Below are 16,832 nucleotides of genomic sequence, written 5' to 3'. Positions count from 1 at the left end.
ATTGTTATACAATCTCACCTCTTAGTAGTGCATCACTCCCAAGACATCACTTGTCGTTCTTTCAACCACTGAGCTTCTGTATTGTGCCAGCTGCAAGGTAGCAATGACCAGTCACTGTTTGTCACTGACTATCTGAAAGAAAACATTGTGTCTGGTCTTGCAGGTCTCGTCGAAGCATGGTCAACAAGCTACGTTCTGTCTGTCATGTAGAAGAATGCTTGATGTGCTTCTCGAATATTTTGGCCATGCCAGTTGCTCTGTCATGGGATTATAGTGGCATTAGGAGGCTGTGTTCTTGCCTAGCAGCATATTTCACACAGAGGCTGTTGGCTACCATCAAGTATCGGCATGCACTGTAGCTTCTACCCAGAGGTCACACGCCCTCTATTCTAAATCATAGCTGGTGCTGGTGCAGTTAGTCTTGACTCATCAGTCTGTAGCACCAGTGTTCTCAACTGGAGGTGTCCACACCGTGACCCAAATGACCCAATAGAATGATTGAATTATTAATTAATTACATTTTGTATAACATTCAAAACAATCTTACTTTGTTATTGTTTTATAGTTTCCAAGAAAATTTTATATCAATAAGTATTTTTACAAAATGATTGCCAAATTGTAGCATCTTGTTTGTTTTTTTTAATTTTCAAACAGCAATTCTGAACGTTTTTGAGTCACTCATTGGTTAGACACATTGGTTAGATCTTTGACTTAAATGCCTAGTCTCTGTACTGTCGAGCCTGTACCTCCTCTTCTTAAACCAGCATTATCCTTGGCTTTGTTATTAAATGTCATTTACAATGAAAGGATGATGTTACCAATCCCTTTAACCAATTGGGTCGCTTGTTGTTCCAGTGAGGCAAGCACCTTTTATCCTTGAATCCTCTCATGTGGGCTTTGATTTAATGTGCCAAGGCTCTCTGCACCCTGCCAGACGAGCTCAGTTCAATCTGCCAGCGCTGAGCCTCTGAACTTAACGTCATGGCGTTACTATGTTTAGTGTTGCTGGAGCGGGAGCGGAAGAGACTATTTTGACGGCTCCACTCTTCATCTGCAAACTAACTGGCTTGCAGTGGCTAATCCAAAGCATTTACATTAACAAGTGAGATATACTGGAAGCTCCTTACAACACAAAGAACAGTCGTTCCACGCGTTAAAGCGAAGCACACAAAGAGCAGAAAATGAACATAAAGAGCAGCTGTGATCCAGCACGTCAATGAGCAACAGATTTTATACTTGGTGCTCGTCCACCCGCAGCACTCAGTGGAGTCAGGATATACAGCAGTGCTAACGGCATAGTATCCCGTATATATGGGAGATGACTTTCCCATTATCTCTAAGGTCTTGGCTGGTGAATAAATCCAGAAGCTGCTGAAGTTCAGACTGTTTTTTGTGTCCTTCCTTAGCCTCCAGATAACAGTGAAGGAGCAACAACAGCAGAAAGACACAAATGCTGCTCCTGCTGCCATAGCATTGTGTGTGTGTGTGTGCGCTTTATTGAATTTTTGTTTTTATCTTCTTTGTTTTGCTGACAAATCATGTCCGCCATCTTACTCTCCAGAGCTCCCTACGTATTTGACAATAAACATCAGGACCCGACTGGACTGACGCCCTTGTTGCAGTCCACAGACTTGGTGGGAGTGGTGCACACTCTGTATTGTATCCTGCTACACAGCTTCTTGCCAGAGTCTGCTTCCCAGAGTCAGGAACCCTACGGCCCCGGGGTCATCCAGGTGGCTTTGCAAGGCATCCGCTTCCTCAACAGTTTTGCCCTGCTTGACATATCTGCATTCCAGGTATTCATGACAAATGCAGAATATATTCTATTTGTTTGTGTGTGTGTGTGTTCCAAAGCTTGGAATCAGCGGAGTCGTTTTGTCTGCTTTGCCGTTCACAGTGAATGGTTGCGATTTCGAAGAGCTGAGACGGTAGAAGGAGCAATTACAGGGACTCGGTTTTTTTACCACAAATGGCAGACGATTGTAAAAATGGCTGCAAATATTCAAACAGTCCTCCCTGGATTTAATAAATGTGTATACATGATCAAATTGATGCTGGCTCCTTTGTTAAGAGCAATTAGAAGAGGAGTTACTCTCCTCGGGACAAAACTGACCCGTGGACATAAACACATGTGCCCTCTGACCCCGGGTCATAAGGTCTGGTGGGTCAGCCATTGGGACGGAGCGCGGTTGATTAGCACTGTACGCCGGGCTGTACATTACCCACTGTGAGAAGGAGAGGGTGACAGCTTCACTGTGTTAAGTCATCACATAGACAGAGAGGCACAAGAACAAACGTTAATTATTTTAATGTCTTGCGGTTATTACTTTGAAGCGGTTCCCTCTCGCTGACCTGCCACACTCGGGCAACTCAAAACAGCTGCGAATGAAAGAGTTCCACGGCAGAGGTTTTATGAACATTTTAAATAACTTTTTTTTGGGGTTCATTTTAGTTTTTTTGGCTTTGAGTTGTAATCACCTTGTATTTCACTTCACCCAACAGCGCAGACTAAAACTCATTGTAGTGGATGGACAAGCAGAATTCAAGCCATTTATTTTTCTCTTCTTTTTCCACACCAGCTCCTAATAATATGTTTAGCAGAGAATTTTTACAGCGATCTGTAATATGACTTTTTTTATGATAAATATATCAATTGTTAAATAAGACTTCACTTTTTCAGTTTAACAGCTGCTTAAATGCTTGTAGCTTAGTGAGAATTATGTGAGGTAATTTCCATGCTTGACCACCACGTGTAGCTTCTCAGGTGTTTACGGATGTGACACTTACAACACACCCAAACTTCCCAGTGGTACCATTTGATCTTACGGTGCTTTGTCACACTGACGTGTTTAATAAACACTGTCTCTGAGCTGCTTGTAGTATCTCATCTCTGAGCAGGATTTGGCTGTTTTATGGTAGAACAGCGCTTGAGTTGCTTACACTCATACACCATGTATGTTCCCCACCAGCAAAACATAAAACCTTTTATTGCTTTATATTAGCATGGTATTCAGCTCTTTGTAATTACAATCGTAGACAATTTATGGTTCGTTTTTACTGTCAAACGCACTAATATGCTTTGTCTGTGGCTTGCCAGTCCATTCTAGGAGCTGAGGGCCTTTCTTTAGCTTTCCGCCACATTGTCAGCTCCCTGCTCTGGTACTGCTCTCAGCATTCCTCTGAAGAGCTGCTACATGCAGTCATCACCTGCGTGGGATTCTTCACCGTCAACCACCCTGGCAACCAGGTAAACCAAACCTGAACCTGCTATGACTGCATAACAAAAACCTTTATTTTCCATTTGACAAGGTTTTTTTGTTAGACTGTGTGTGTGTATGTGTAAGAGGTTTAGGGTTTTATTTGTGTTCATTTGCGACAGTTGTGTTGTATGGCGCTTAAAACTTTAAAAGATTATACATCTTGATAAATAACTTGGCTGCAAATATTCCTTTTTCAACATTTTGTCATATAAATTATATTCAAAATCTTCCATAAATTGTCCATAACCACCTACAAATTGCATGTTTTATCATTCTAATGATCCAAATTCAAAGAATATTAAATTCATTATCACACAACCAGGAACAGCTTCTGAAAACCCGTATATTTTCAGAGGCTGAGATGGAACGATCACATAATGTCGTTTCAGTCCAACTTGACACAGTCCAGTAATTGCTACCGTTGTTGTCACTTTGCTGATTGTCAGCAAAAGCGTGAGCTGCATTCAATTGCATTGTATTATGAAAAAGGTGTCTGTTGTATCAACAAGGCCGGCTCGTATCACCTTACTTGTGTTATGCTCATGTATTATTTGTCAGAAAAGGGGTGTAGTTTTGTAATTGTAACAAAAAGCACCTGTTCAAAGATTCATGTCGTGGCACCTTCCTTTGCTTCTGGTCCGTGTGTCGTCTTTTGTCCCACAGAGTGACCCATTGTTCCTCCATGGTAAAGCAGGGCCGCATCCCGGCCGCAGTGTACAAACGACAGAGGAGGCTCAATTAGAGTGAGCGCGATGTGATGGAGCAGACCTGGCTGCTGTGTAATTGGCTGTCATGCATGGCCCGACTACCGGGCCCCTGATTAGCCATGCTACAGTTGGCTGGGCTTTGATTATGTTAAACCTGACCCACACAGGCAGCAGCCACAGCTTCATTCACAAACCTCTGTTACATTGTTTAAATCTGCACCGTCGCAGTCAACCTCTATCACATTAATTAATGGACTGATTACTTATTCTAATTTGCTGGATTTTTTTTGTTTGTCCCCTTCAAATTAAAGGTTCTTCCTTTAGTCTTTGGCACTTAAGTCCCCCTCTGTGCTCCTATCCAATTTAATTACGTTGTACAGAATTAGCATTTGTTGGTCATTGTGGATCCAATTTGCATATTACATTGAATAATGAAATGAAGCCTGATTATTAAATTACATGGATGACAGATGATACGTCTCTGTACACCCACAGCGCCGACGATGGACTAAAATATTTGCTTGTTGCTAATTTGATGTAAAATCTGTCATTCCTCCACAGCCCGAGCACTGCCGTGCCAAGACGAATGTTTAGAGAAAAGGCACCAAAAAAAAAAATCACTTACCTTGCTTCTTGGTTTTAGAATTTAATTTAGACGGGAGGGAGAAGAAAAATCATATTTGAGTCTACATTGTCAGGAAACTAGATCCTACACAACCTCCACACAGAGTTGATCTTTGCCAGTGGTCCACTTCCTGGAATGCATGCATTCACTTCTGCACCAAGATGGACGGCGTTAAGAAGAATATTTAGAGCAGCTTGAGCTTTTCGAGACTTAATGTAAGCATTGGCAGAACAAAAAAGCCGCCCGACCCGAGCCCTCTTGCAGTCGTGAGACTGCTGATTCACAGTCGGCGCTGCGGCTTTTATGTTACACATATATGTGTGCGTGCTCGTGTGTGTGTGTGTGTGCGCGTGTGTATAAAAGTAGAACTTTGAAGCAGCACCATATGTAGTGATATATTCCCTCTGCTCTGGGGGGGCATGAATAATTCACCTTGTGACACAAAAAGCCACTGGGAGTGTGACACATGTAGGCTTGTGTGTGTTTTCAAGTGTTTCTGCTCATGGGGGCCACTGAGCCATACGTTTTGTTGTGTGTTGGCTGCACCAGTCGAGACATTTTCACGAAATGAAGCAGAACAAATGCACCCTTACCCTGTGACTGACGTTTAGCAGCATCTTATTCTTTGAAGAGACGTGTTCCAGTAATCTCCTTGTCTTCAAAAGACACTGATTCATTTGTTGTTCTTGCACAGTGATGATCTGGTAAATCTTTCAACTGATGGAAGTGTAATTTCAGACTGTTGACATCTTGACTCGCCTGATTCAGGCAATTTCAATGTGTGAAAATGTTGAGATGTAATTTCCTATGAGTGTGTCAAATGCCCACACACACGCCAGCTGAGTGAGTGACACACACACACTCTCCTGGTATTCCCAGACTTCCCAGATTGTTTTTCACACTTTTCTTTATACCAGTAAGCTTTGTCTATAGGCTGAACATCCCACACACGTCTCCAGAGCTCAGCCTTATCTGCGGAGGTCATTCTTCTTCTTCCCCTTCTCGACGAGGGCGTTTCCTCTGCCCTGCAGGCCCGAGTCGAGCTTTAGGCCTGTAATTCCTGTTAACCTGATGTTGAAACGCTCCCTTCAGCAGTCCATTACATCCGAGACAACCAAGCGCTCACTGCCTGCAGGGTAAGTGCAGCTCATGCAGACCATAGGGAGCCAGGGTTGGGGAATGCACACTCTGTATCACCCGGCAGAGTAAACAGAAGTAGAGAGACGCAGACAGGCCCACTCTATGCTGACTGACAGGAGAGGGCTTGATTGTTCGCTTGGTAGATGATCTACACTCTGCTTCAAGGGTTAATTCAGGTCCAACACACTCAAACTTGAAGCTGAGGACGCTTGTATCCATGCAGACCTTTCAGTGAGATGTTACCGTTTGTCCGCAACGGGTGTCAGGTTAGATTGAGGGCAGAATTATCTGCAGCATGATCAGAGATGGAATGACAGTGTCGGCTCACGGAGATAAATCAAGAGTAATTGAGCTTTATTGTGTAAACAGCGGGTTTTTATTGGTGTTTAAAGACGGCTGGCGGGGACCTTTTTAAAAAGTCAAGTTGGAGCGCCTAAGTCAATGTCTGTTTCCGTGGAATCCAGTCGTTCAGAGGCAGTTTACACATCTCCCCGTGCACGTCTCAATAAATCAGGTTGTAAACGTTGTAAAGAGGCACTAAACTGTTATTTGACCAACTTTGCTTTGTGGGGCCTGCCGTTCTGTTTGTCTTATCAGTCAGGCACTTCTACTGGGATGGACCTGGTTTGTATTCTAGACGGATGGAGTATCTGGCTCTGCTGTGGTGCTGGTTCTTCCTGAGCTGTCAAGGCAACATATATATATATATATATATATAATTAGATATATATATATAATTAGATATATATATATAATTAGATTTGTGCAGTAATTCTAATTTCTTTAGCTGATCCCCGCAGCACTTAATCCGCATGCGTACTAGCTAATGACAGTAAGCTTTTCCCTTCTCCTTTCTGCACTTAAGTCCGCTTTAACTTTCTACTTGTTTCCTACTTGGACGCTGGGTTTTCCCAGGGATTTGTTTTCGTTTCAGGACATAAACTTTGCACACTCTTTGTTGTAATTGTGGACAGTGAGGATGTTATGTAATGTAAGCATCATAAAACCCGGAGCGCTTTAAAAAAGCCAGATCTGTGAACTTAAGAAAGAGCAGAGCAGTTGAGACACTTGAGTTTTTACAGGACCTGCGCTATACCTGCGCCAGATGTACGAGTTCAGATGCTTGTTGTTAGTTTTATGATGTCAGGCTTTGAACTACAAGATACTTCAGCTGGAATGGGAGAAATAGCGCTCCGCCGTAATCTCTAGTTTCAGGCTCTGGTGTTTCTGTTCACCTAGTAGAGGTGTGGAAAGTTGGCGTGGGACTCTTGTTCTTTGTTACCACCAGGCTCTTATGTCCTTCATGCGTCAGGCACTTGTAAGTGGACAACTTGTTTAGGCAGCCGGAGATGGAACTGTTCATAGAGAGGATTATGAGATGGCTGGTGATTTATTTGTAGGTTGGATCCCCTCATCCAACACTGGCTATAGTGTTTAAATTATGACACCTGAACCGTTAATGTTCTGCATTAAAACACTAGAACGACTCTTAGGCTTTTGCAGAATCATGATTTTTGGCTCTCTAATCAGTTCAGCTTCATAAATTTATAAATTTATGACCACTAACACCCACCCCCCATCGCCAGTTCCTCTTCTTCTGGGCAGGGTTGCGACAGACGAGATAAGTATGATATCACAGGATGGGAAGTAACGTGAAAATGTGCAAAAAAACACATGCACTGAAAATAAGCCGCTCTACTTTGAAAATAGCTAGAGCTTTCCTTTTGTCACACATACCCCATATTCACTGCGTCAGGTTGACAAATGCAGAGAATTTGTCTTATAAACAAAAGTGTATGTGGTAGTATTATTATTATAATTATTATTATTATTGTTATCATCATTTAAGTAGAATTATAAATCGGTGCTACGTGGATTCTTTAAACGAATTACACTGTTTTGTGTCCCTTTTGGCACTGTAGAGGGCAGCAGCTCCGAGAGGCTTCACCTTGAACTGATAAAAGCAAAGAATTATTGCTTTGTTTATCCGGCTGCTCAAACTTGGAATGCACTATCAAAGGAGAACCCAATGGGAAAGTATTAGAGAGCATGTTTTTAAAATTTTGTGAATTTATGTCGCCATGACTTGGGGACCTCACCTTGCCCTCCTGGTTTTTTTATGGCACTGAGATTCCAGGCTTGTAGTCTTTACCTGTAAAGCAACATTTTTTCTTCTCTGCACTTGATCCGGGGTTTTGGTTCTCCATTGCTCAGGAGAGATGACCCCTTCTCTCGCGGCAGTCCCCTTTCTAATCAAACAAGGCTGGGAGTGATGTGGTTTTAATAATAGTGGCCCGGATGTGATGGCTTGTGATTGATGGGCTGTGATTGAGAGCAGGATGTCAGTGGAGTGAGAATACCAGTAATGGTATTGCTCATTTCTTAAAGTGGGGGTGGCCACATCCCATCTGTGCCCCTGTCACACTACGAATGCCCTCTCAACCTGAGCTTCACTCCTGCTCTGCGTCAACCGAGTGTTGCTTGAAGAGCTTAATGCAAAACTTGAAAGTGAAGTTTTAAACTACTGATAATGACATAAGCTCTCATTTTCCTCCTTATGTTACAGCAGCTCCGCCATTGCTGTTGGTACAAAGGCAGAAAGAAAAAAAACTGTCCCATCACTGTGTTTTATAGCCTGTAATTGTGTAGTGGGAGGCTGTGCCCCCCAGGTCTGCTCCTAATGGCTTTCTGTGTGTTGTTTTAGTGGCAGATTTACATGTGGGAGGGGCCTGAGATAGTGATTTACAACTCGCAGTGCCACTGACTGGCCACTTGACTGGCTTAGTGACTGACTGGCTCTGCTTCTTGTGTGTTCCAGGTGATAGTGCAGTCTGGCCGCCAGCCCAGCGTGCTGCAGAAACTGTGTCAGCTGCCCTTCCCGTACTTCAGCCAGCGGCACCTTGTCAAAGTGCTCTTCCCCTCCCTCATCTCTGCGTGCTACAACAACCCTCAGAACAAGGTCATCCTGCAGCAGGAGATGAGCTGCGTGCTGCTGGCTACATTCATTCAGGTAAACCCCATGTGAATGCATATAACAAGTATTTTTAGGAGCAAAGGCCTTAATGTGATGCTTTCATGGCAACTAATGCCTCTAAATAAAACTCTGTGACACCTGATAAACAACTGTTCCCCTGGTGCGCGGGTGAATCTGTAACAGGTCTTTACAAACATAAACAGCTTCCTTCACAGTGGATTTACCTGCAACTCCCCCCCAAGTAAACAGCTTGTCTCCTTCATCTTCCTCCACCAACACGGCCCCTCGCCGCTCCGCAACCACCACCACTGTTTAGACACCGATTAACTTCCATTCACAGGGAGACAAGCTATTGTCATTTCTTTCAAACAAAGCAGTAAAGCATGGCGTCCTGCTCCACCACCCTCATTGTTGAATTCACCTCGACGGCATTCCTGAGAGGGAAGGCTTCTAACTCAGTCATTACACTAAAAATCTTTGGTTTTGATTTGTGAGCGATTTTAATGAACGTTAAATGCAGGTTTAAAATTTCAAATTCAACTTTAAACTTCTTTTTTTTTCCTGAGAGTTAATCTTGACTTAGACGAATCAATTTGTACTGGGCACCACAAATAAATGCAGTGTCCAGTTAGTGCCGGCATAAGTTTTGTAACTATTTATTTTTGTTTAATTCAATTTTTATCATTAATGTTCTTAGGACTGTGCTACAGATGAGAAAATATCCGACAACAAAACAAAGCAAACAGGTAGGATTTTCTGTCGAATTAATCAAATAAATCTGATTGATTGTATCGATTTCATGTGATTTTAATAACTTTTTAAAAACATGCTGAATCATAAAGACATGTCATTTTTCCAGTCTATTCCAGTATTATTTTTTAATTCAGGTTTTTCCCTGTTTTGCATGTTTGTGTCCAACACGGTATAATATAAATGTCTTTTTTTTTTTGTTTTTGTCTTTTGAAGTTTCCCAGCTGCACGATTACAACGAGATGTCCTACCGCTTTCCACGTGACCAGTGGGACTCGGCGCTGCAGTTTTTCCTGAAGGAACAGGAGTGATGGAGTGATTCGCTCACTGTCCTCAGATCATCCAAGAACAGTTTAAAAACAAAAAAAGAAAAAAAAAAAACACCACTACAAACAAGGTGGATGGACGTGTTATTTTTCTGAAATTAACTCGTCATGTGGGTTATTTATTCTGAAGACTGTGAAGCGTTGTTTTTTTTTGTGTTTGTTTTTAATGTCCGTTCAACAGTTTTGATTTCTTGGAAACCGGTTCATTAGGGACTTAATGGAATTTGCACAAAATGTCTTATTTGTTCAGTGCAGTCAAAGCACACGCACAAATGTTCCATTTCATGTTTAAAAACAAGCCAAGTGTTTTCTTTTATAGGTACAAAGTGATGCGTTTTAAAGCGGCGACAACTTAACTCTGAAGCATTTTTTTTTTTTGTTGCCGAACGTTTTCATCATTAATGTTTGGGTTAATTTATTGCATGTGTTTTCCATTTGGAATGTTAACCAGAATGTTTTCTCCACTTCACACTATGCCAGGTGTAAGTTATATGACCTGCCTTGATCTCCAAACGTGTTCAATTATATTTGGCCTTTTTTTTCTTTTTTCATTCTCTGTTGAGACGCACTTAAAGCTGTCATAATTTATTGAGTTATTTACTATGTAAAATGGTTATGTATTGTTCTTCCTCAGTTTGTTTGTTTTACTTAAGTAAAATCAAACATTAACTCTTCTGCTCTGGTTTGGATTTATTGTGACTCCTGTTAAATCCTCTCTAACATGGCTACTGAAGACTTGTTTATTTGACGTACGAGCTGCTGGATATTTATTAAGTGTAGAGAACAAATGCCGTTATTGAATTTCAGTTGAGTGCAAACTTCATTTAAACCACATTGACTGAAGGCTCGGATGGTTTTACAAATACTGGAAGAACTTTTAAATCTTCTTTCTTTCTTTTTTTATGTCAATCAATGTACTGTACAAGGCAATCCTCTAATGTGCCTGATAATTGGAAATAATTGATTGATTTATGTTCTATGTTAAAAAAAATAAAAGCAGTTAAGTTATTGGGGGAATGGTCCAACAGTGAGCATCAACGCTGCCTCTTGTTCTGCACATTTAGAAACAGGATACCACACAATCTCTGTTCAAACTTGAGCCAAGTACTCTGTGTTTATCTAGGTTAATTCATTTACTGTGAAGCCTTGGAGTCACTTGTTTATTAGACAGCACTGTCTAATCTGGGGTTTTTTTTTTTAGTAATTGTCTTCATGAATATCTTGATGCCACAGCGTTTTGCCTCTTGTCCACGCTTTAAAGATTTAGCACGTCGGCATGTCTTCAAGACTGAACAGGATTTTGATTTCAGCGAGACTCCTTTTGCTTCACTGATAGAAGCCGATCCTCCCCAACAAATTGTTGAGGTGTAGAGTGTCAGTCCCGGCTTGACCCGTGTGCTCTCTTGTCCAGGGGCTATTTGCCATTCAGGATTTCTACTGGAATGAAAATAAACTTCAGGATGCGTCTCCTCTGCGCTGCAGCGTGGCTGCTCTTTTTTCTTGCTCTTGTTGTGGGTCCACTCTGTGTATCCTTTGCAGGTGATGCCAGCTGCAGATAAGGGGGTCGCCTCTGCCTGTCCTCTGTCTAGACTTGTGACTGTGGGCCTCGGGTTCGTATGGCATTAGGACATTTGTTTAGGTAACATCAGTCTTATCATTTTCTCACTCTAATAGGAACCAAAACAGGCTGTAAATTTGTTCGGACCGTACGAGACCAGTCAGAGGCTACAATAATAAGAATAATGGGCTTGTGGTAATCACACGAGGGGATGAACTGAAAAGGGCCTGAGCCTATTGTTTCTCATCCTGTGACCTTTGACCCGCAGGGTAAATGGTTACTAATATCTTGTCAGTCATCCGTCACTGATCCACTTGGTGCAGATAAAGGGTTTAAATAAATGTTTCAATGAGTGGGTTTTGCAGCTTAAGAGCAACTGAACAAAAGGTAACAGTGAATTATTCAGTATCTGACTCCTCCTCTTTGTGGGCCTATATTAATTAATGAATTTATATTCAGTAAATGATTAAACTGTATTGTACACCTCCAGCTTCAACCTTACATTATATTAAATGTTTGCAAGCAGCACATTTCACCTGAACACTGATTTATTTTGCAGGCTGTTTTAAAACTCCCTCAAGGCAACGGATGTTTTTTTACATGCAATAATCCGTTAGAACCGTGATTTTCTTTAAATTTATTTATTGATCAGATAGTATGTCTGTCCTCATAATAAATAATAATAACTTATTTTCGGGAGAGAATGCGACCAATGCGCATCTCATCATCTGCTTCGTTAATTTACAAGAGTCGACATTGAAACTTTAAAAAAAACAAACAAACATGCTCATATACACAGTTTCTATTTTCCTGATAAACATACTGTACGACGTCCAGAACACGCGCATCGTGTTTGAATCCCACAATAATCCCCACGTCATGTGTCCACTTCGCCCAATGGCATTGTGGTAAAATGGTGGTAAAAAGTGTCCCACTGTCACACAGCTGTGTCCTGCCCACGTGTCCTTGAGCAAGGCGGATGTAAAGCAAGAGTTTGAAAACCTCCAGTTTGGACCTGAATGCATCCTCTGACATAATCCACCCTGGTCCTTAAATGTTTTTAGTTTTTTTTCCCCCCTTTGATTGGATGTCACTGAGGTCTTTGCGCCTCTCAGCTGCAGAGGACACGCGTGGGGAAAAGGATGGTTTGGTGTGATCCATCTGTGACCTCATCACGTGTCCACGGGACTCGGCACCATACTGTTCGGTGTGTCCGGTAACTGCGACGACAGAGAGGTCACGTCGCTGCCGGACGAGTTTCCCAGAGAGCCAGACTCGGAGAAAGACACCTGTCACAGACACAGACACCAAAATAACAGTCTGTCATTTCATTTTTCTTAAATCCCCAAAAAGACTCGAAAAATATTTCTTTGCACTTAAAAATAAAAGAAATCCAGATCAATCCAATGCAGTTGGGATTACTGTGTCAGATTAATTAATTTTAACTGGGTGAAGGCCACTTTTATTATCATCATTATTATTGTTATTATTATTATTATCATCAAAATAAATAACGTTTTGATTAAATCATCAATATAGACTGTATTCATAATAAATAAAAGCATATTTAACAAATTTTTTTCTTACTCTCTTGTTGCGTCTTTTTTAAGGATAGGTCACTATTTTCCTTAATGTATGCGTTTATGTTTATTATTATCATTATTATTATTATTATCGTTATTATTATTATTATTATCGTTATTGTTGGTGTTGTTGTTGTTGTTGTTATTATATATACTGAATGTAGTCCTCCTCACCAGCTGTTGGAAGGCGGGCTGGTCCAGGTCGCTCTGCAGGGCGAAGTCGCTGAGGCTTTTCCACGGAGGCTGGTATGTTTGCACCTCCACTGGATTCCCCTGCACCGTGTTGTCGTGTCGGATGGGGCTCCCGGCCACCAGAGGAGTGCCTGTCATTCCCTGCAGGTTCTATACAGGAGCAAAAGGGATTAACACACTTATCACTTTTAAATGAAAAGATTATTAAATCATTAATAATCTGTGCAGTTGCAGCTGTAATTCTGCGTAAACTGTCTTCTATTTGGTGTCTCAAAAGAAAAATGATTAGATAATAATAAATGATAAAGCAATTTTATTTGACTAATCATTTCCTGATTTGTAAAACCATATTCTGATGTCTACATGAATGGAAATAATCTGAAAGAGTGGAGATTAGAAGATTGTATGTCTTTATTTTATTTTATTATTTTTCTTTTATCTCACAGTGACTTCTTAAGCAATTTCATTTTTATTTCGAAAATCTTATTACATTCAGTGTTGCCATGTGGTAGAGATGGTCCTCAATATCTTTATCTTATCACAAACACAACAGTGATTATTTGGATATGAGCTTATTCAGGCTGTTGACCTATGTGTCCAAAAGATCAATTTTGCGATGTGATTGTTATTATAAAAATAATACTAATAATAAACATAATCATAATTATCACAATAATCATCAGAATTATAACAATAATAATAATAATGCTAATAATAATAATAATAATAATAAATCACACTCACTGTCTTGTCGCTGTGTTGCTGCTGCTGCAGTTGCTTCATCAGGATGGTCTTCTTCTTGTCTTTGCAGCGCTTGTTCTGAAACCAGACGCGGATCACCCGCGGGCTCAGGCCGGTCATCTCCACCAGCTGTTCCTTCATCAGAGCGTCCGGTCTCGGGTTGGCGTTGTAGCAGGTCCGCAGGGTGTGGAGCTGCTTCTCGTTCAGCACCGTCCGGACACGCGTGGGCTTCTCCGTCTGCTTGTGGCCGTGGTTCCGGTGATGAGGAGGGTGTCGCACTGAAATCGGCTCTGGAGAAGAAGGAAAACGTGAATATTTTACATATATATTATAATAAACTTAAATATATACTCACCGAGGCCCTAAACAGGCCTACAATAAATGTTATAGTATTATATAGCATAGTATAGTATAGTATAGTATAGTATAGTATAGTATAGTATAGTATAGGTTAAAGTCATATGTCAATAATTAGGTTTAGAGAAAAACTTCAAGCTTCATAGATATACCACCAGATATAAAAATGATGTTCTGCTCAGGCGTATACATGCACTAAAAACTAAATTATTATTAATATTTATATTATATTACTTAATATAATAATAATAACAACAAAACATTTAAAAAACACACATTATTATTGTTATAATTATAATAAGTCAGTATATACCAGAGATGTGCAGCGGTCTGCTGCTGTGTATGTTCCCCGGGCTGAGTGGACTCCCTGCGGAGGCCCGCTCCTCCAGCAGACCGTGATCCGCCCGGCACAGCAGTTCGTCGTCCCGCAGGGAGAACTCGTCTCCGGGCAGGAGGTGTCGACTGCACACCGAGCACCGAAAACACTCCATGTGGTAGACGTGGTCCCGGGCTCTCATCACCAGGTCGCTGCTGCAGAAGCCCATGTTGCACTTTGCACATTTGATGCCAAATAACCTGGAATTACGCACGTTGTTCCATGTGCATTACTGCCCTCGTTAGAGAGTTAGAATTTGTATTAACGCTGGTTTGGACATTTAAAATAAACAGAAGGATTTAATAATTATTAAAAAAATAGGCCTGGTGCACATTCTTGCGCACTTTTATTTGCACTTCAGTGCGCTTTTAACATATAAATGAAATGACAGTGTTACACAGTGTTTCATTAATAACTTATCAATGAAGCGCACTATGTGTTGCCTCTAAAATTTAGGAGAGTAAACAAGAACATGTTTGAGCTCACGTGTTGAGGTCCTACCTCGCATAATCTCGTTTACAGTACGTCTTTCCGTCTCGGACGAAGCACGTGCAGGTCTCGTCCAGGTACTGGCTGCACTCTGCGCACTTGAGACAGGCTGCGTGCCACTCCAGGTCCGGGGACACTCTCAGGATGTACTGGTCGTGTATCTGACTTCCACAGCCCACACACATTGCGATTCCCGACTTCTCTGCGAGAGTGAGTGAGTGAGTGTGAGTGGGTGAGTGAGTGAGTGGGGGGGACGATGCATTAACGCAACACAGTGTGTGTGCCTATGTGTGTGTGCGTATGTGTATGTGTGCACACAATATTTTTAATCCCCGTGACATCCCCGTTAAACCTCCTTCACCCTTTCACCTCAAGTTGAGAAATAGTTGCGCGCGTATCACAACAAATACACAGTGTCATAATTCCACGAAAATGACTGAATAATCATGATAAGGACACGGGACATGAAATGTGTCCAGTGACAGGCGGCACTTTAAACTACAACAGCAAAGTAAATGTACACATTGTACAGATATATACTCTCGGGATTAGAGGCTGCTGCATGGCCACGTCCTTTTTTGCTTGAGTTTTATTCTGCAAACTTTGAAATGAATCGGGTTCAAGACGCCGGTTAAAGAACAAACAGGAAGAAAACGACCTCACATAATAAACACTGTGAATGTTCATATAAAGGTACAAAAAAAAAACAGGCTTGTCTTACTTTTTGAATGATCCCCCATATCATCCAAGAAAGAAGTGTTGAGCAGTATATCCACCATACAGGAGAAACGGCCCAGTGCAAGTCGACAGATGAAGAAGAAGGAGAAGGAAGAGGAGGAGGAGGAGGAAGAGGAGGAGGAAGAGAGAGCGGCAGAGCAGAGGAGACCAGTCCCGTCCCTGGCTGGATGATAAACTTGTATTCCTCCACCGAGAGAGAGGTGGAGAGAAAACAAAGATCCTCGACCAGTGACGTCTATAAACCTGGACCTCTCTGAGTCCAAGAAGAGAGGGTGTCATGCAAATCCTCTCCTGCCTGCAGGACCCTTTTTTTTTTTGCTTGGCTGTGAGTGCAGTTTCTTTTTATCTTTATTTCTTCCTCCACAGTTTGTCCCCTTTTAACTCGCTGTACTTATTTTTAAACTGCAGTGACATGAAGAGAGTCTTATTTTTATTTGTTTTGATATGCCACAATATTTAAAAAAAAGTTTTATCAAATCATGATATGTTATGATATGCATTTATTTTATACATTGTAAACAACAAAGCACGATTTATGTGATTATGCAACTGACAGAAAGAAAAAAATATATACACGTTTACACAGATTATTTTCACACACAATCACTAACCAAAACAAAAAAGAGAAAAGAATAGGCCCAGGCTTGTATTTCTCTCTACTTCATTGTATTTAATTATTCATTATTATGCTTATTCTAGATTCTAGATTTGTTTTATTGCAGTGGGTTTTTTTCAAACATAAAAAATATTAGGTGTGGAAATTAAAAAAAAGGTTTAATAAACTGGTTATTTAATTATCTATAATTATTGCCATATTTTTATTATTATCACATATCGTTAGTGTTATTGTTGTCATTATTATTCTGGTAAAATCTGGTTGTTAATCGTAAATTAAACGTGTTCTGTTTTCTGTAGGCTGCGACTCCTGTGAGCTCATACTGCATTCTCGCAGTGGAGCGCCCTCTACTGGATGAAGTGTCCTATAGCTATCAAGGATGTTTCAAGTTTCTCTGATA

The 16,832-nt window shown here is 41.1% G+C and overlaps 2 protein-coding genes across 5 annotated transcripts in view; one reads left to right on the top strand and one right to left on the bottom strand.

The window, feature by feature from the left end:
- Positions 1-10,456, top strand: part of scaper (S-phase cyclin A-associated protein in the ER) — a 52,373-nt gene extending 41,917 nt beyond the window's left edge. For all 4 annotated transcript variants that reach the window (XM_044026314.1, XM_044026332.1, XM_044026323.1 and 1 more), the window contains 5 exons: positions 1,562-1,796; positions 3,098-3,247; positions 8,551-8,742; positions 9,404-9,452; positions 9,673-10,456. In XM_044026314.1, the coding sequence (XP_043882249.1) occupies positions 1,562-1,796; positions 3,098-3,247; positions 8,551-8,742; positions 9,404-9,452; positions 9,673-9,767 (721 nt within the window). In that variant the 3' untranslated portion in view covers positions 9,768-10,456. The remainder of the gene's footprint in view (positions 1-1,561; positions 1,797-3,097; positions 3,248-8,550; positions 8,743-9,403; positions 9,453-9,672) is intronic.
- A 1,524-nt stretch (positions 10,457-11,980) lies between these two features.
- Positions 11,981-16,044, bottom strand: LOC122770049 (insulin gene enhancer protein isl-2a-like). The gene is made up of 6 exons (XM_044027015.1): positions 15,800-16,044; positions 15,091-15,280; positions 14,527-14,789; positions 13,860-14,146; positions 13,098-13,265; positions 11,981-12,629 (listed from the first exon to the last, which is right to left on the bottom strand). The coding sequence occupies exons 1-6, from the start codon at positions 15,855-15,857 to the stop codon at positions 12,513-12,515; spliced, it is 1,083 nt and encodes a 360-aa protein (XP_043882950.1). The 5' UTR covers positions 15,858-16,044; the 3' UTR covers positions 11,981-12,512.
- Positions 16,045-16,832: the final 788 nt, after the last annotated feature.

Source organism: Solea senegalensis, linkage group LG1 (assembly GCF_019176455.1).
Source record: "Solea senegalensis isolate Sse05_10M linkage group LG1, IFAPA_SoseM_1, whole genome shotgun sequence".
NCBI classification, from domain to species: Eukaryota; Metazoa; Chordata; class Actinopteri; order Pleuronectiformes; family Soleidae; genus Solea; species Solea senegalensis.
This window is presented reverse-complemented; position numbering and strand designations above follow the sequence as displayed.

Excerpts from the sequence above, each read along its gene's own strand:
- LOC122770049 (XM_044027015.1), bottom strand. The coding sequence starts at position 15,857 with ATGGTGGATATACTGCTCAACACTTCTTTCTTGGATGATATGGGGGAT. Across the intron at positions 15,281-15,799 it reads TATGGGGGATCATTCAAAAA|AGAAGTCGGGAATCGCAATG; the intron begins GTAAGACAAGCC and ends TCACTCTCGCAG. Across the intron at positions 12,630-13,097 it reads AGCCCGCCTTCCAACAGCTG|GTGTCTTTCTCCGAGTCTGG; the intron begins GTGAGGAGGACT and ends TGTCTGTGACAG.